Below are 19,629 nucleotides of genomic sequence, written 5' to 3' on the forward strand. Positions count from 1 at the left end.
CCGAACACTGAAAGAGTTTGGTAGGAAAAGTGATGTATCCTTTGGTTGCAGTTATCAGCTAGTATGTTGTTTTCACATCTCTGAAATATTGCTTTGGATTTTAAAGTCACTATAACAGATATTTTTATGGGAACAGTGTAATAAAAAATAATATAAAATGACTGATGTGACAGGAATCGCTCAAAGTAATGAACCTACAGGAAAGAGTCACCCTCATCTCCTACTAACCTTGACTTTATGGGGCTTCACAGCAACTTTTAGCTCATTTTTTAGCACCTAACCCTGTTTATAAAGCTGTTTTTGGCTGCAGTAGGCAGCTGTTGTCAGTGAAAACCTCTACAAACGTAATGAACGCTACCTGCACTGCACCTAACAGGAGACAGACACAGTTGGCAACTAGCTGGTGAACACAGCCGAGTATTTATCGACTAAGTTGGCATGGACCTGAAAAACAGCTGAAAGAAACTGGTTGCTTGAAAGTTTGCCGTTTTAATTTTTAAAAGCGATGAAGTTGAGGTCACATTCACAACTTGTTTTCACTGCTCAAGTAACCAAAACATGTATTATTGGAAATTTAAGCTGAAAAAAAAAGCTCACATTTTCCTAAAATCAATTACAAAATGCTAATAAAACACAATTATTCATCAATAATCAAAATAGATGACATTTTTTTTGACAGCTGACTCATCAATTATTATTTCTTAGCTTGTACATAGAATAATGACATAACTAAAGTTCAAAGTCTGGATTTGTGGGACTAACATCAGCAGTATGTAAGTCTGTAGGTCTGAGCGGTACGTCTGCAGACGTGGAGAAGTCGTGTTTCACATTGCAGCAAGATTTTCAGACCGAAGAACTGGGGCAGCTGCCATTTTCCTCGGATTTTCCATTTAGCTCAACAGAAAGTTGGCCTCAAGCAGTAAGTTTTAGCCGACATCCGAGCAGAGGTCCCTGATCTGTGCAGAGCAGAAAAACAGCCACAGTTTGTTCTCATTGAACAAGAGAAATTTTTTCAGAGACGTGAACAAAAAGTTGTACATTTGAATAAAAACTCATCTAAGGTAAAAATTCATACTTGGTGTAAGCATTTTCATCAATCAAGGGCATCAGATTTAAAGACTAAGTACGTGTGACCTTTAAATCAGATGGTGTGTTTTTCTTTATCACCTCCTCATGCCTTTAAGCTCAGTCTGATCCTGGTTGCTATCTTCAGACTGGGCCTTCCTCTCATCTGCGTTGTCTGAAACTCTCGTATGAGAATCGTCAGATTGGTAGCAGCTGTGGTTGTTGGCTGAGTTCAAGCTGTGGGAGGCTGTGGCAGGCCAGCGGGGAGGAGCTCCAACATCTGGAAAAGAGGGAAAGCTGGCTGAAGCACAGAGACGAGAGCCCAGCAACATGAATACTCGCTGAGCCAATCCTGCTGCTACACTGTTTTCGAGTTTACTGTTTGCTTTGTGTAAAAAAAAATGTAAAAAAAGATGGTTCATGTTCCTTTTGAAGTGCCAGTGTTGTTGGATTAGGACTGAACTACAGCTTCTGCAGTATTCATTTTATATGAAGGTGTTTATCTGCAGGGTAAAACATAGTAGGAGACGGTGGAAAGAGTGGACTGCTTTTGTTCAGATCCGACCCTCTGGGCCTCTCCTGATGTAAGAGCATGTCTAAACATGTGGGAGCCGCCTGCAAGAGGAAAAAGGAAGGGGGTCGAGGTGGTGCTTGTGCCGGTCAAGAAGAGCTTAAATTCCTCTTCAGATCTGCTCATTTCAGTTTAAGATATTTGCTTTTCTATTCAGAACATGAAGGCTTTTTTTTTCTATTGAGTGAAACGAGAGGTCAGAGCTCCCTTTAGTTTCTGTTCTCAGCAGTTAAACAGGCAGACCTTTTTGTCTCTACAAAGTTGGAATTTTCATATTTTTGAAATGATCTAAAAAGTGTAAAAAGTGAACTTTAACTGCCAAAATTTGGATTTTTGTGGAAGGATACGTTCTTCCAGTTTCAGGCTCCACAGAAGTTGAAATGAGAGGGATCCATTTTGGAATACAAACAAAAACAATTTAGCAACGCTGACTCTCGTCTCAGGGCATGACTCAATTATCTCTACAAAGGTGATCTTTTAGGATGAAAATTGATTTAAAAAATGCATTATTCATCACTAACTAGGTTTTGAAAGAAATTGCATTTGGCATGACTACTTTGTCTTTTTGTGTTTCTCTATAAATCATCACATAATATATCCCAACATGTCTCCCAATGAAAATTACACTTCCATACAACTAAATTGCATTCTCAATTTCAAACAATACATCTGTATTAGGAGTTTAGAGGGAAAGAGGTGGCACAAGTCTGACAAAAGACCTTAAGTTTAGTTTTCACTTGCTGTTTACTTTTGTTTTCACTCACTGTTTGGTCAGGCTTTCAAATATAATTCCTTGGGTTAATGTACGACCCTTTCATAACATCTTCAAAGCTTCTCCTCCACTGTCTGAGTTATGAGAGATGCAAATGTCATCTTAGAAATAATTGATTTCCTGAAAAGGAGCAAGCTGGAGAGCAATATAATAAATAGCAGATATGTTGATTACGAATGTGTTTTTGAAATATCATGACCAAAACATATTCCTTGAGACAGTAAGTTTCCCTCAAAGAACATACCTGAGAATGCAGTTTAGCTGTATAGGAACTTCATTTTGAGGAGGCTTAGAATGCAGACCAGAATCCACTTACTTGTACTACTGCTTGGCACTAACAACTTGTTAATATTTAAAACTGCAAACTGGCATTTATTAGATTAAGTTGGTTATGATTAGTTGCTTGCAGAAACTTGCAGGATGAAGGTTCTGTTTGGGAATCCATGCTTTGACTGGGTGAAGCCATTGTTGTAGTTGATAATGTAGTTTATGTTTCTTTTTAGGTTTCTCGAGAACCATGCATCCAAACTAATTTTCACACGACACTACACTTCCTTGAGTCACCAGCAATACACCCAGCAAGTGTAAAGTGGATTGAATAAACAGTTGTTGAGAAACTCATAGAACAGACACACTCATACTGAGACTCCACTTAAAGGAGGGGTAAGCACTTTTTAAAGTATGCTCTATTCCCTCATATTCTAGTTTTTTTATAGTACTGCACCAGTATGATGCCATATGTTCTAAAATATGGAGTAAATTAAAGTTGAACAAGTTAAAAAGTTACATCATGATAGCAGCTCCAGGAAGCTGTGACATAAATGCTAACATTAGTACGTAAACATGTCAGAAGGTCACATGTTAACAAGTTGGCATTGACACTACAAGCATGCTCGTGTTTAGAAAGCATAATGTTCACCATGGTGACCATCTGACGTTATTGTGTTGGCATGCTCATATTTGATAATTAGCATTTAATAGAAAGCACAGCAGGGGCTGATGGGAACGTCATGAGTTTTGCATATATTAGATCACAAACTGAACTGGCCGGTAATGGTGATAAATCATAAGTAAGAGTTTTAACAAAGTAATCCTGAAGGGGATTTTGAATCAGCAAACCCTACTTCAAGGCAGATCTTTCAATAGTTACTGTCATTAAAAGCCTAAATGTATACTAGAGGAAGAGTCAGTGAATCATCTGAGTCCGTAGGCGTCATCCTCTGAGAACAGTGAAATTCCATCTATCCAATAGCTGCTGAGATACCTCAGCGTGGGGTGGGTTATTAGACGGCCCAACCAGCTGGCAGACCGACTCCAAGAGCCACATCACTAGGAAAAAAAGAATGGGTTAACTTGATTCCTAAAGTCAAACTGAACCGAGTTTAGGTGGGTCTGTTTATAGCCTTGTGAGTCAGTCGGAGCACAAAGTAAGAGTTTCTGTCACGTTTATTTCTGGTGAAGTCGTGCTTTTTATCTTGCCATAGTAATTATATGTTACGGTCTACTGAACTTCCAGCCAGGCAAAGCTGGTGTAATTAAATCCTTCATTTCATTTTGCTCATCATTCCTTCAACTTGTTTTAGTTTTGGTCTTATTTTTTTTTATCATAAAACATTAAAAGAAACACCAGAAACTTCGAGCTCTAGCTGCAGTGACAGCTTTCCCAAGGCCCGTGCAGCAGAGGGATGGAGGAGCGAGCGAGGTTACTGGCATCCCACCGTCTGCCTGGACAGAGGGGGCATTCTTCTCCTCGGATCCCCCCGGTCGTCTCCGACAGACCACAGTTTGTCAGCCAATCTGCCCACCGTTTACTGAGGAAATGTTCACTTAGAGCAGGAAGTCTGAGGTTTCCCCCCATACGTTTGATTTAAACAGTTAGCCAAACAACACCAGGGGTATAAGTCAGGTCAGAACAACATAGGTGGGAACTAAGCCCACAGGGGCCTTATAATCTCAGTTCACCTATGAGGGATACTTAAATGATGGGAAAAATAGCCACCCATTTGACCTGACGCTGCACTGTAATTATTCTTGGTAGATTAAAGATTTATTAGAGGCAATATTTGATTTGATTTTATGATCACATCCATGAAGTTAGGCTTGATGAAGTCAGACTTCTTATACTTTAAAAATGACTTGATAGCATTTCACAATGACTTCAGAAACAGCTTTTATTCAGATTATTACATGTTTATTATACAGTCTTGCTTTGGTCTACCAATGTACAGCAAAAATAAAATCATCCATTTTATATGCAAAAACAAAACGATCCATGACATTAAATAAAATTGTACATCTCAAGAAGTGACTTCAGAAGATCTTAAATATTTCCAACAGCTGGTTTCATGAAATTGTATTAATGATTAAAATTTGTTTAATTTTTCCAGCTTTATATTAAGTTGAGATTACATTAGGTGAAGCAAACATAAAACTAGAAACTTGTTCCCTCAATACGACTGAGTTAAAGAGCACATTATAAGTATGTACAAAAATGGAACAATACTGTTTACCATTCAACAGTAAATAAGACAGATAAAATAAAATAACATTTAAACACATAATGTTTCCCCTAAAATGGTAGGGTAACAGTGGATAGTACAGTGTGTCATTTTGGTAGAGCATTTATTCATATATATGTATTTATATCTATTTTGGACTTTCATTGTTGCAAGTGTCAACGTCAGCTCAACGTAGCCCCAAACAACTTTTACACTTGGAACTGTGGGTCTGTTAACTTATACCCAACAGCTAATTTCCTTTAAATAATAATAAAGCTGTATGGAACTGAATTAAACAGAAATTTATAAGATAAACTTGTAAAACTTTGGAAATACTGAAGAACAAGCAAATTGACCCCATACCAGCAACCCTACTAAAACCATCCCCAAAGAATGTAATTTTAAAATACTCTAATATTGCAATTTTCTACATTTGAGCAAATCTCATTAGATGTTAACTCATTTATATTAGCCTTGTTTAAAGTGAACACAACAACCAATAGAAAAAAATATTCTGAAAATACATGTGAGCCTTTATCGCCTTGCTAACTCTTAAGCATATTTACACGTTGGAACAATACATAAGTAGCATAGACATAAACCAAAATGATGCCACAAAATATGACGCAGAAATACTGACTTTGAATGAGTGAACCAGCAGGACACAGTGGCTTTGTGTTCCTTCATGATTCCCACAACAATCAAGGGTTCTACCGCACTGGGTTTGTGCAGTGTCACCGTTGTCCTGCAGGGGGCGTAGGGAGCACTCTCACTGCAGCTTCTTCTTTGCCAGCTCGGCCAGCTCTTTGGCTTTCCTCCTCTTCAGCTTCTTCTTGAGGAGGAGCAAGTCGATGTAGACGATGTGATCCAACACTGTCGAGGCGCAGAGGAGTCCGCCATGTAGAGCTCCGGCTATCCCACAGCTGAACACATCCTGGCCTGGAACACAGAGCCATACAACCCGTTGATATGATTTTTCCTGTAAAGCCTCAAAATAATGCAACTTCTTCTCCTTTGTGTCTTCTTCACAAATATGTTTTAACGGCACCAACGCAGTAAACAAGCAAAAACAGACTATTTTGGTATGTTTATAAGAAAGTCCCACACTTAAAAGTACCATCAAACCTCCCACCATTAATCTTAAAGGTTGTTGAGACATATCTATGCCTATGTATCTAGCTACAAAACACAATGCTTTAACATAAGATCCCACATAAAACATCCATACCTGTGATGTAGAGGTTTTTGACGGGGGTGTTGCACCTGTTCCTGGCCACGGCCTCAGCATGGAAACGCTCCAGGTTGTGCTCAGCGGAGTACATGGCTCCACGCTGAGCACCCAGGTAGTGCATGTTGGTTAGTGGGGTCGCCACATCCTGGAAAACCAACTGAAAAACAAATCATACAGACGTTACACAGCAGTTTGATATCAAACAGCAGGCATGTATGAAACAACCTAAGCGGGAATGCGTGTTGACAGAAAATGGCAGCTCCTACCTTGTCTTTGATTTTAGGGAATATCGTGCAGGCCCAGTTAAAGAGGTGATTAGCAAATCTCATTTTGTAGTTGTAGTATTCATCACCCCTTTTGCGCACAGTCGTGTCCTTCCACTCTTCAAACCATTCATACTGAACCATGGTCAGTATGGTCATGCAAGATTTTCCTGTTGACATGAAACCCACAAGACATCACGTCTGATCAGTCTGAACACTCAGATGTGATATTTTCTGTTTTTATTGTGTGTCCATAGGAGTAAATCTTTAAAACATAACATGCTTGATTTAGTCACAACACTTTAATTTTTTTTTTTAGCAAACTCCACCTTTCCTGTAACTTCTATTTTTGGCTAGAGTAGAAATAGCAGTGGTTGTGTGTACCAGGATGTCTGAGTTTGGCTTCAGGGTCCTTAGAAGATGGGATTGTGATGAACATCATGGGGATGTTATCAGGTGCTTCCTCTTTGCTCATCGCAAAGAAGTCGTCCATCCTAAAAAGCACATGGAAATGTTACGTTTACATTATCCTCCCCCAGTCTGAGCAATCTGACTTTGATCAGCAGTGCGGCCACATGTGAAAAGTCCTGACTGATCCTTTACTCCATCTAGCGGACAAGAAAGAAACTCTAACTCAGATACCTTTGACAAAGCAACATAATACAGGATGTTTCTTAGTGATAAAATGTTCACTAAATCTTGAGCTACTCAGTATTTTTGGTTCTTTTTGAAGAAATAAAAGTAGAAGAAACCTTCCTGGCAGCAAGCTTCCACTAAAAAGCAAGTTTACCGTCTGAGATTTTACTTGCTTTCTGTCTTTTTATACAACAGCGCCCCTTTGTGGTTGCTTCTGTGTTCACTGCATACTTACGACTTGTCCATGTCGTTGTTCTTGAACAGCCAGAAGTTAGTGGACACGAGGCCCAAGTCCTCTGCAGTTCCATCGAAGCCCGAGAAGACCAAGAATGATCCTCTGCCATGTTTCATCATGTTCAGTCTTTCCTGAACATCTAAAACATGCGAAAATGTAGTCACCTTGAAACGTCTTCACTTGCATCATTATGAAAACTTTGCTTCAGAATCAGGTTTCTCACCATGTTTGACTTGAATCTCAGGGGGAAGAAGTTTCTGGAAGGTAGTGAAGATGCCACAGTTTGACACAACCACCGGCGCATGAATCTCCACTTCGTCTTGACCTTTCCTCACCTTCACACCTGTCACATCGCAGCACAGAAATTAAATTTCAAATCTGCCTCACCTTCGATGCAATCTTTTACCAAGTGTAAAATCAGCTCGAAGCAGTTCTCACCAAAAGCTGCCCCCTTGTCATTAACCAGGATCTGGGAGACTGGAGCTCTGACCAGGCAGTTCCCTCCATATTTCTGAATGGTGCGGATGATGTGGAAAGCGATCTCGCTGGCTCCACCTTTAGGGTAGTAGGCACCTCGTTTGTAGTGATGAACCAGGAGGGCGTTGATCAGAATACTGGACTCCTTTGGAGGCACACCTAAATGTAGACAGAATAAGGGTTTAAAGATGTTAGTTTGTAAAAGTTCACAAGGCAGTAACTTGAAGAAGCACGAGGTGGCACACATGTTTACAAGAGTGGCCTGTAGTTGGTTTCCATTGTAGTACACAATCTAATACTTTCCATCAACTCCGAGTGCACCTTAACAGCAACTGATCATAGTTACTGGACTTAAATCCAATTAGATTAGCACAAAGGAAATAGAACAATGGAGGTTTGTTAGCCTACATGTTAGACAGGACAAGTTCTGGTGTTGCAAATACATGGGCCAGACGTGTCCATCGAACAGGCTGTGGGAATCTGGCACTGTGTAGTTCCTATAACACTTGGTGCAAAATGGGGCATTGTATTTATCAAAACACGGGGCTTTTGTGCATCAGTTGCTCTCAAGATCAACTCCGTTTCTTGTATTCTTTCTTTCAGATCACTTAAAAGTGGACTGAAGATCACCGACTCTTCTCGTTTTCCTCTCGAATGTGTCTGATATAGTTAGTTTTACTCCACATAAGCCCTCGTGTTCTAAAGATTTTCATCGATATCCTGCAGTTTCAAGGTTTAAACGCTCAGCAGTGTTGTTAACTGCTGATTGTCGTTCATGTTGTGTCCTCCAGAATATAAAAAACACCACATCGGCAATGTTAGATGGAGAGTGTATTCAAAAAAGCAATCACCTGAGCTGAGTTCACATCTAAATACTAGATTAAAATGCAATTTATCTAAAACGAGCGAGACGAGAAGATTACTGGCAGAGCATCACTAGAGAAGATACCATGTGTCTACAGTCCTTGATGTTTTAGTGATCAGACAATGAAGATATCCAGTTTGTCAGCTTCCTACTAGGGGTAACTTTTTTTTTAGAATAAGGGCTGCAATTCATACATGTGTTGAGGGTTAAAGCACTGTCATATTTAAAACTAAAAGACAGTTATGATTACATCCATTTTTTTTCATCTACCTCATACCTTTTGTTTAATTCACATCCAGTATGTTACATATGTTCACCCTTCTTAGGACTCACCATAGAAAAGATAAGAAAAGATGACCTGGAGATCCTTGTTGCTGGTCAGGGTGTTCGCAAACTCTGTTGCATTTGTGCCGGAGAGCCGAAAAACTGGAGAGACGAGGTCTGCAATGCCCGATTTTAGAAGGAACAAAGACACCCACTGTGGGATCAGCTTCAGAGTCGCCAGATAGTGAGTCTTCTTAGCTGAGACCTGATGGGAGACGGGGAGAAGTTTGAAAAGGGTTTGAATTTATAGTTTCAGGTACGTGACAGACTGATACATCAATCAAACAGCAGCACCTTCATGATTCTGAAGAACGTCTCAATGGCTTCCGTGTCGTCAGGGAATTGCTTCAACAGGTGGGCTTTCATCTCCGTTTTACCGGAGAAGATGGTGTAGTCCCGCTTCTCTTCGCCGACGCCGATCTGGATGGTGTCAAAATGCTGATTTAGCTCCTGGAACTCCAGCTGGCCCTCAGAGATCTGGTCAAAGGCAATACGCAACAGACTGTTCTCATGGACCTGGCCAATGTAGTGAAGCCCTGGAGACGAAAGAGAGGAAAATGTGAACACGGTGATGATAAATGGAGATAGACTTTACAGCATTCATTATAAATACCCGTGTGTGTTACTACGCTTGTTTTGATCGAGATTTGTATTTTATGGTACTATAGGATTTTATTATAGTCTGCAGTAACCTAAATGAACAGAGATATCCACAGCTAAGTGGATATGTCTTCTTTTGCAGTTTACCTATGACTGGAAGGTGCTGACTTCAGAAGCACTCTTATCAAACTCCTTATCAAAATATAGGGGTAACATTTTTTCACAAGCTGGGCCTGTCTTAGTAGCTCTTATCTTATCTCTACACAATGAAGGGAGAGTGTCTGGAGGAGGCTTTTATGACGGCCGAAACAAGCAGTTGTTCATCAACACATAAAGCAGTTGGCAGCTTCCTTGATAAGGCGACATTCCTCAAGGGGGAAAGAAAAAGTGGATTGCTGAAAAATTAAGTGCTCTGAAGATGTAACCTTGTGCAAAGGAAAAAAGTGACAGCAATTATGATCAGGCAAATCTGAATTTGGATTTTATTGCTCCTGCTATGACGACTTCAAAATGTCCCTTCTGAAAATGTATTACTGCCTTTAGTAGTATGTTTTTTAACACAGATTAGATTTCATTGTAGTTGGCTGTCCAGAAACATCACTTACTATAATATTCCTATAAAGTTGCACCTTCAATAAGCAGGATGTGGCAGTGTATGGCTGCAACACCAGATCAGTAACATATAAGTTTATCTGTATAACAAGATGTTTTTTATTATGACACACAAACGTATCAGGTTATATGTAACAAGAAACTCTTTCTGTTGTTATGATACACCACTTGTCTTGTTACACGAAAGGCTTTAAGTCAGCTTCTTGTCATAGTATTGAATACTGGGCATTATAGTCTGATAACATAATTGTATTAAGATTGATGAAAACTGATGATTTACATGATTTGATGAAGTCCTACTTCAAGTTCTACTTCGTGCTTGGGTAGAGACGTGTCCTGATTCTGCTGTTATTGAGCACAGTGGATGATACAGTCCATGGAGCCGTCTTTGCCCCTGAAGTAAGAAATGATGATTCGAGGCTACCTTCTGCAGGCTGGAATCATTCTTAATTCTGCCTCGCTCTGTGCATTTCAAAATCCTTTGCTGTGTATGCACACTAATCACTATAATGCAAATTCTCACCATGTTTCAACCTCATCATAAAATAGAACTTTATCAAATCATGCAAACGAGCCATATATCTCAAACAGGAGTTTTTCATTATGCAGGCTAAATTGTGAAGTTGCAATGTCAAAAGGTTTCATGTTGCAACGAGGTAAATAGTATTCTGGTGAAATTAGAAATGTTTGTTATAAAGTGATACGTTTGTGTGTTGTAATATTTTGAAAGAAGTCTTGTAAGGGCAAACTTTTCCCATAAAACCTGTAACTAATCCACTTTTCTTTTTCTGGTGTTTGCTTCCATACAAGGCAGCAAATATCTATCAGAGAATAGATTGATTGACTTGCTCTTGGTGGCCAGTTACAGCCTTTTTGTACCTAATTACACTTACTGTTTTGGCTGTTTGTCTAATATCAGATACATTTAATTCAAGCTGTTCTCAGCATGAACATTGTTCTGATTTAAGGTTGAGAAAATAAGAGTTTGACAGAAAAATTTCATGGCGCTTGAGACAGAAGCCTTCTCACCAACGTCAAACTCAAAGCCTTTCTCGATGTATGTGTGGCAGCAGCCTCCGGCCTGGTCGTGCTGTTCCAACACCAAAACTTTCTTCCCCGCTTTGGCCAGCGTGGCTCCAGCTGTGAGCCCACCGATGCCGCTGCCGATGACGATGACGTCCAGGTTCTGGGGCACTTTGTCAACACTGAACCCTGCACAGAAACATACAGAACTCCTGACTGTAAAAACGAATAGTTGTGCTTCACACAGTTATCATAAAGGTGCATCATAAATGTTATCGCAAGCAAGTGTTGCAACTGAGACATGGAATTGTGTAACAAAATGTTATATAATACAGTCTGAAGGTTGCACTGCACACCTGTCCTGTCATCAATGCTGAACTATTTCCTGTGTCTGTGTTCTACTGTTGGCAGTGAACAGCAGATTAGCCGCTAACAACGTCCTGATGGTCATCTAATTTAGATAAAACACACACATGAAAAACAGTTATTGTACTTCTGTTAATGTAGGTCTAATCTTTAGTCTGAGTTATGGTCCAGCAAACGGATCATTTAGATAACTGTATCAGCACAACGCCGCTGTGCATTAGTTGTATGTAAAGATTTATTTATTTTTTTTAAAACAAGAAGTATCTAATTGTGTTTTTTTCCCCTGACAGGTATTGTGATTTGATCCGCTTCAGTTGAATATGCACTATGTAATAGATTTAAAACATAATGAAACATTATTGAATGTCATCAAAAGCATGACTGTCACACAAGGACACAATAAGAATTTATAAAACCCTGTCTTAGAACTGCTGCATAACAATTATCTTTCTTTACAGCATTTGAGATTCACTAATTGCATTGTTTCCAACTGTTGAAACGAGTTGTTCAGCCTTACAGAGGACTAAACTGAGTTCAATTTATAGATGTTAAATGTGCTCCGATGTGAAAACTCATTGCTTTACATGATGCAGTTGACTTTTCAGAGAGACTTTCAATATAAACAAGCTTTTATACTGAAACCGCTTGAATTAGAAATGAGTAAAAAAACATATAAGGCTGCCATCCATCCATCCATTCATTATCTATACACCACTTAATCCTCATTAGGGTCACAGGGGGGCTGGAGTCTATCCCAGCCGACTTAGGGCGAAGGCAGGGGACACCCTGGACAGGTCGATAAGGCTACCAACCAGCGCAATATTAGCTTTGCATTAAGCTGAAACAGGGACGACAGGTACCTGAACTCAGTTCAAAGGTAAAGAAAAGCTGCCTACCAGGACGTCCACAAAAACTCACTAATTAAAGTGTCTCGTTTATTTAATGTGTATAAACACTGAAGTATAAAAGTCAAAGGCACAAACCTCCTCTAAAATGTCAGATTTCATCCATAAAGTTTGCAAAATAGAATAAAATAAAAAAGCAGGATAACTGAAACTGGCATATTTATATTTTTCAGTGGACCGTTTCCATTGCAACCGCTTTGATTTATTCGTCATAGGATGAAAAACAAAGGTGCAGTGAACACACTGTATATATAAATGTTTCATTGCTTTGATTGTCGTCATGTTGACTTAATGGAACATATGAACTGAATGAATCAAGCATTAACATTTTTTTTTATAAATCTGCTTACTTCAACTTTTTAAAAATGGAATGTTTTGCAGTGAAAAAACATTATTTTAGATTATTATTATATTTATTGATTCATGTTGAAGCAGGGATTGTAAACTTATCCTGGTTTTCTGTAGTTTTTGCAGTTTTTCAGGAAATAAACGGCTAAAGATAACCGACTAAGTTGATTTTAATTATTTATTTGGCAGATGTTACATTTTTGAGCGTGCACTCAGCCTAGAATAATAGATTACTGTTGTTTCAACTCATACTATAACATTTTAATATGATATACACAACTACTGAATGTTACATTAGGTGTCCACAGAGCCCAAAGGCACAACGGATTCTTTATCAAGGCATCACAACACCAGTTTATTCTGATGCTGCATGCAAACACGTTGCAGTAACTCTACCTTGCTTGATGACTTTGTCCCGCTTCTTTTGATCGAACTCTCGAGGTCCAGGCGGTCTCACTGACTCCAGGGAGAACGGGCTTTTTTTACCAAACAGGTACCAGTATGTGCCACCGGCCCAAACGGCCAACCAGAGTAAGAAAATCAAGAGCCACATCCTGGAGACAGTTTCTGGATTCGGTGTCGGTCTGCAGCGGCGTGTCCTCAGCAGTGCTTGTTTATTCTGAACACCGATTCCCCTCTTCAGGCTCCTTTTATTGTGCTGAGTGACAAAGGTCTGAGGGGCAGGAGTTTGACATGTACCTCTGCTCATGTCATCTCAAGCAGTAAAGATAAAGTGTGAGAGACCCAGTTTTCTTGCGTTGACAGAATGTGCAGCCGCCGCACAGTTACATTTAGATAAACCACAGTTACTGCACCAACACATCAAAGACAAAACCCAAGTCTCTTTTCTTGTCGTTACTTCACATGTCTTTGAGGAAATTCTTCTTAAATGAATAGAAGGTGCACTATTCAACAAATGTTAAGAAATCTACACAAAAGTAAAGTGCATTCAGTGATTTCAAAGGGCTTATAGGAAACCTAGATAGATTAGAGATTTTCATAATTGTTCTTATCTGATAAGGCAATTAAGATAGCACACTATGGACAAGTCATCTTAGACTTTATACGTATAGTGTTGAGTTTTATGTCTTTACAACCGTGCGGCTGAGTGAAATTACCGAGTTTCAGCATTTCAGGTCTGATAACTGCAAAATCCGCGTCCTTGAGGAAACATTGGGTCAGACGCTTCTTCAGAATAGTGACATCTCTCTGTAATTTAAATAATAGCAAATACAATAATATCCACGGTATATTTCTGGTAAATGAGGAGAATAAACATAAATCCACTGTCACGTGATGTACATGATGATATAGTGTCATTTCATGGACTCTATACATGGACTTTGCACTCAGGCTTTACACTGATGCAGTTGACTTTGATCCATAGATTTATTCTGGAGCCACAGATAACGTGAACCACAACAAAGAAACAAGCTGTTATGTATGAATCCAAAACTGTACAACTGAGTTAACATTTAGATGGAAAACAAGGAAAACCACATTTTAATAATAATAATGTTGTTAGTCGTCTGACAGCTCAGAATACTTATTGTGAGAAAAGTTATGTAAATAACGTTCACAAAATAAAATGAAGGTAATGTTTAGCTGATATGGACATTTCTCAACTCACTGTTATTCCTCTTTTGATTTTTGCAGGAGACATTTTGACTCGAAGAAACAGGTGACGCTGGTCCTGACACACTCAACTCACGACTCAAATCCTTGGTGACCTTGAGCTTGACCATTTTTAATTTACTTGAATTTCTAAACACTTTTTTTTTTTTTTTATCATGAACTCTCACAAACATTTTTTTTATAGAAAAAAATGTCTGAAATTTTCCCTCCTTTTCTCTTGTCATGCCAGTGATTCCAAATCTGCAGTACAAGACAAGTAAATCAAGTAATCTCTGAATATGGATGAGTTGAAATGTGAAAAAAAAAGCTGAATGTGTTTTATGTTTGTGCTATTGTGACATGAAACTACATATGGTTCAGAAAACATCACTTGTAGACTTTTATGTTAACGTGAGCACAAAGATAGGAATTTTCATAATGACATTAGTTCAGTTAAATTCAGATTCTGAATTAATGACGAGATGATAAATGTAAACAGTAAATATTCCAGACATTTGAATCTTTAATACTTCCTGAGATATTGTCATTCAAACGTATCCTGAAACTTTAATGTGTAAAAATTTGCCAAAAGTGGCAAAAAATAAGAAGAATTTGATATGTCAAGCTAAAATTTCACTTTCTTCATCTTTATTAATATTATTATTTAACACTTTTTTTAAAAAAATCCAGGAAATTAGAGATGATTGTGAAGAAATTGTTCAAAAAATTTGATGATTAGACACGAAATAAGCCGCATATGTTATTCTATCTATCTATCTATCTATCTATCTATCTATCTATCTATCTATCTATCTATCTATGCCAGGGATGCAACTAACAATTGTTGTTTTTTTGTCAGTTGTTCTGTCAGTTATTTACTTAATTAGTAAATGAATCAGTTATTTGTTTGGTCTAAAAATTTATGAGAAAGTCAGGAAAAATGTTTCCCAAAGCCCAGGATGATGGTTTCAAATGTCTTGCTTTGTTAACAAAGATAATGAGTTTACTGTCATAGAGGAGGAATGAAACCAGAAAATGTTCAAATGGAAGACGCTGAGAACAGAGAATTCAGACTATTTTTAACAGAATAAGTTAAACCGAGTTATTGTTTTTCATCATTACTGCGAAATTTTTGCACCTTCATTTATACAACTAAAATTGTCTTAATTCTGATAACACTCACCGGCTTTGTCCACCTCTTGATTTTATTTTATTGAGATTGTTTTAATCCATAAATGAACTACTACTCTTTCTAGTTATATATGTCCAGTGTTAACATCCTAATGCGTGGCGTTATCAAAAATCGTGTGTGATTTTCCAAGATGGAAATCAGCTCTGGTGCCACAGGATCCTTCCTCCAGGATGGCAAATTTACACCAAAAGCTGCAACTGTTGACCAGACGATGTTGTTTTTTTTGTTGACGCTCGGATTGAAAACGACACTAATTGGATGGAGGGCTCGAAATGGAAGCCGGGATGAAGTGTGGAATAAGCTTAAAGACTTTGATACAGGAAGCAGCTCTGGGTCAACAGGCCCGTGTGACCGACTGTGCTGCAGCAAAGAAATCCTATTAGAAATTACACTAAGCGGCAACTCCTGTGACTTTGCCCTGCTTTGTGTCGCTACGCAGGTTGAGGTTGTGTTGATTTGTGCTGCTCACAGTCAGAGATAATACGCAGCCATTTAATATTAACTGATAAAAATGAGATGAAAGTGCAGCAGCAGTTCAATGAAAGTGATGTATGCGAACAGAGATCAAGAATCAGAGCAGGCAGGTCCGGTTGAAGCTTTGTACAGCTATTTGCGTTTAATTACAAATTGACACAGAAGCATTTTCATATCAACAGGTACATACAGTCTCTCTCCTGGTAGCTTTACGGATCTTAATTTTCTTTTCTACTGCACACTTTATCCACAGGAATTCTACAGGAAAATCACAGCAACATAGCCAGCTCTCATACAAAACAGTGTGACTTTTCCTCCGGTGTCGATGTGCTATGTTACTACGCAGCCTCCCTTGTCTCCCTTGTAGGGGTTCTTGTCATCTGGGACGCCCTTGATCAGTGGATCATTTGGTAGCAGTCCCTCAACAAAAGTAATAGTGTCTGTGCAGTTTGCACTCACCTGTTGGTCAGAGAAAAAAAACACATGTAGGTTTTGTAATGAAAATTCTTTAACAGACATTTCAATTAGCATGGCATAAATGTATTTAACATGTATTTTCCCCTCAATTTCTTAATCCAAAGGCAGCTAAAATGAAAGACAGTTCTGTTTAAACAAGAGAGACTATTTACTTACTGCTGTCCTAGGTGTGCTAACTTCCTTTTTCAACTGTTCCAGCTCCATTTTCAGGATTTCCTTATCTGACATATCCCGAGCCATCCTGGCTGTAAGAAGAGATCCTCATTTTAAAACACATATCACAACAAATTCCTGAAAGTTTACTTGTAGTATCTTTAGGTTATTCAAATATTTACGCTTTTCCTCCAATCCTCAGCTTCCAAAACACAATGTAAGTGCAAATCCAGCAAAGACAGATGTCACAGTAGTCAGGGTTTTTACCTGTTGAATGGCGGGATCACTCAAAGATAACAGAACTGTATCGGCTCCTAGGAGCTCATCGGCTGTGTTCCTTCCTCTCGGTTCGGTCGCTTCTTCAGACTGACTGATCTGTGCCGTCCCACTGCTCTTCATCCCAGCTGATCCCCTCCCTCCGAGTTGTTGGGCGAGGATTGGACCTGATGTCACCAATCCCCCGTGATGAGATTAAACAATCAGGAGCCGTAACCCCTGAACAGGAAGGAGGAAGGGAAGCGAGTTCAGGTACAATCTGCAGACGACATGCTGGAGAAAGTGAAACACAAAAACAGAGCTGATCTGATCTGTTACTCACTCTAAACTGTGGTAAACATACACAAAGTCATGCTTCTTGGTTGCTTTTCATTAGTTTTCTATCTGTAGTTGATGAAAGCATAGAAATAAAGTAGCAATATGCAGAAATATGACATTAGTATAGCATGAACAAAAGGAGCATTAGCTATAAATGTGGATATATGTGGTGAAAGTTCGGTTCATTGTGTTCATACATCATCAGCTCAACACAGGAAGGAGGCCAAGTCACGATCACTTTCATTTGATTATTTACGTTAATCTTGCCGTCTGTCCAATCAATCTCTGAGTCTCCCAGCGTCACACAAATCAACAAACTGTGGACAAGAGGCCTGACGCTCATATTTTTTGGGAGTAAATTCTGATTGCATTTTTGGCTCTTTTACAGGAACGTTATGCTCAATTTCTGATTAGAACCAGGATTTGGTGTCGCAGTTTTAACAAATGCATGGATAAACATGTTTCTCAGTTATATTGCACCACGGTAGCATTCTGTGTACCACTAAAGCCACATTTCTCTTGATTCTAGATGTGTGCTTGTATTTTTTCAGTGCAGTGTGAAGCTTTCTGGCTAAGAAAACACTTAATTTCATTAAACGTGATCATGTAGTTCAGTTCAAACTAAACATTTTCTTCTAAATGTTACCCTCCAACTGACATTTCATCTGAGACCTGACAAGCTACTGATCCTTAACTAAACCTTCAGCAGGACTCACACTAAGCCATTTTCAGGATCTGGGTTAGTCTCATCTACTCCAGATTAACCTCAGCAACGTCATCGTGGATTAACGGCAGCGTGGAGACGCTCCTTATCATTAAGTGGACTTGGTTTGTCGCTGAGCACCTGATGAAAAAAAAAAAAAAAGAAATCCCACTTTCCTATTTTAGATATATTTCCATTCCCTTTTAACTGCAAAACTGTTTAACCAAATTTTAGCAATTTAAAAGAAGTTGTATGTCTGTGTGAAGCTTATTTTTTACAGTTTCTGATAAGCTAACATTACTTCAGACATCATTATTTAATCTTACATTTTCTAAAATGGTATCATTAACTGCATGACTTTTATTAGAAACTAAATACTTTTGGACTGTTGTTGGGGGAAAATATGAATAAAACATCTCAAGCTCTGAAAACACTCAGAGCTTTAGCTGCCATTGAGGACAGCAGGATGTTCTTAGCGTTGTTTCAGGGACTTCTGATTTGTGGTGGTAATCTTGCGAGCTGGTTAAAGGGGTCTAGTTCACATATTGACATAGTTAGCATGTGCCAGATTTATCACCCCTCCTGCTTTCACTGCCCCCTTTCCTTCCCAGCTTCCCTCCCATTTTCCTGTCTGCATACGCAGGACATGCTGGAATAGAGTTGTGTGGATCAGTCCACTTTCTTTTGTTTCCCATTTACAGAGCCAGAGTTGTGTACAAACACGCAAAATTGACATCTTGTGGACAGATGAGTAGATACTTGCTAAATTTGATTTTTAAAAAAGTGTAGAAGACTCAGATGTCTTAGGCAGAAATCCATCTTGAATAATCAAGGGCCTTCTGTTCAATAATCTTTGATTTGCTTGGAACTTTTTTTTAAATCAAAACACTAAACATTTAAAATCCATCCATTATCTATACACCGCGTAATCCTCACTAGGGTCGCGGGGACCTGGAGCCTATTCCAGCCGACTTAGGGCGAAGGCAGGGGACACCCTGGACAGGTCACCAGTCTATCACAGGGCTACACTTAGAGACAGACAACCAAGCACACTCACATTCACACCTACGGACAATTTAGAATCACCAATTAACCTCAACGTGTTTTTGGACCTTGTGGGAGGAAACCGGGGAACCCGGCGAGAACCCACGCTGCACGGGGAGAACATGCAAACTCCACGCAGAAAGATCCCAGGTGTCCTCACCGGGACGCGAACCGGTGACCTTCTAGCTATGAGGCAACAATGCTAACCACCGAGCCACCTTTCAGCCCAACATTTAAAATGATATCCATTAAATTTTAGACTGATATATCAAGTTTTCAGAGTATTTCAGAATGAAAAATTGTTAAAAAAATTGCCCAACGACCCACTTTCAGCACGTTTAAATTCAAAGCTGTTTGGATGACAATATCTCAAGAATGATTAAAAAATAAAAGCCTGAAAGTTTTACTGTTGTAGTGGGATTTTTCTTGGGGAAAATGTTCTTTCCTTGATATATATTTAATGGTAATTAATGTACTTATGTGAGCAAGACTTTTGTGGTAAATTCTCTGCCAGTAAGTATATAAATTTAGTAATAGAAAAGGTAAGAGTTCACTCTGTTTCTCCAGCCTACAGAATGAATATATGT

At 38.9% G+C, this 19,629-nt stretch overlaps 2 protein-coding genes across 2 annotated transcripts; both read right to left on the reverse strand.

Moving 5' to 3' along the window:
* Nucleotides 1-5,675: 5,675 nt before the first annotated feature.
* LOC103372025 (putative all-trans-retinol 13,14-reductase) lies at nucleotides 5,676-13,344 on the reverse strand. Its single transcript, XM_008301540.1, has 11 exons — nucleotides 13,188-13,344; nucleotides 11,179-11,361; nucleotides 9,232-9,473; nucleotides 8,947-9,142; nucleotides 7,710-7,907; nucleotides 7,495-7,614; nucleotides 7,272-7,410; nucleotides 6,785-6,894; nucleotides 6,404-6,570; nucleotides 6,135-6,294; nucleotides 5,676-5,845 (listed from the first exon to the last, which is right to left on the reverse strand). Exons 1-11 carry the CDS (start codon nucleotides 13,342-13,344, stop codon nucleotides 5,676-5,678), a joined length of 1,842 nt encoding a protein of 613 aa, XP_008299762.1.
* A 3,057-nt stretch (nucleotides 13,345-16,401) lies between these two features.
* Nucleotides 16,402-16,788, reverse strand: gngt2b (guanine nucleotide binding protein (G protein), gamma transducing activity polypeptide 2b). The gene is made up of 2 exons (XM_008301541.1): nucleotides 16,705-16,788; nucleotides 16,402-16,530 (listed from the first exon to the last, which is right to left on the reverse strand). Exons 1-2 carry the CDS (start codon nucleotides 16,786-16,788, stop codon nucleotides 16,402-16,404), a joined length of 213 nt encoding a protein of 70 aa, XP_008299763.1.
* Between the last annotated feature and the right edge of the window lie 2,841 nt (nucleotides 16,789-19,629).

Source organism: Stegastes partitus, unplaced genomic scaffold (genome assembly GCF_000690725.1).
Source record: "Stegastes partitus isolate 25-593 unplaced genomic scaffold, Stegastes_partitus-1.0.2 Scaffold1684, whole genome shotgun sequence".
Lineage (NCBI taxonomy): Eukaryota > Metazoa > Chordata > Actinopteri > Pomacentridae > Stegastes > Stegastes partitus.

Coding starts and splice junctions, on each gene's coding strand:
- LOC103372025 (XM_008301540.1), bottom strand. CDS start 13,344: ATGTGGCTCTTGATTTTCTTACTCTGGTTGGCCGTTTGGGCCGGTGGC. Junction 6,895..7,271: donor AACAACGACATGGACAAGTC/GTAAGTATGCAG, acceptor TGTGCTTTTTAG/GATGGACGACTTCTTTGCGA. Junction 6,295..6,403: donor TCCCTAAAATCAAAGACAAG/GTAGGAGCTGCC, acceptor TTTGTTTTTCAG/TTGGTTTTCCAGGATGTGGC.
- gngt2b (XM_008301541.1), bottom strand. CDS start 16,788: ATGGCTCGGGATATGTCAGATAAGGAAATCCTGAAAATGGAGCTGGAA. Junction 16,531..16,704: donor TTAGCACACCTAGGACAGCA/GTAAGTAAATAG, acceptor TCTGACCAACAG/GTGAGTGCAAACTGCACAGA.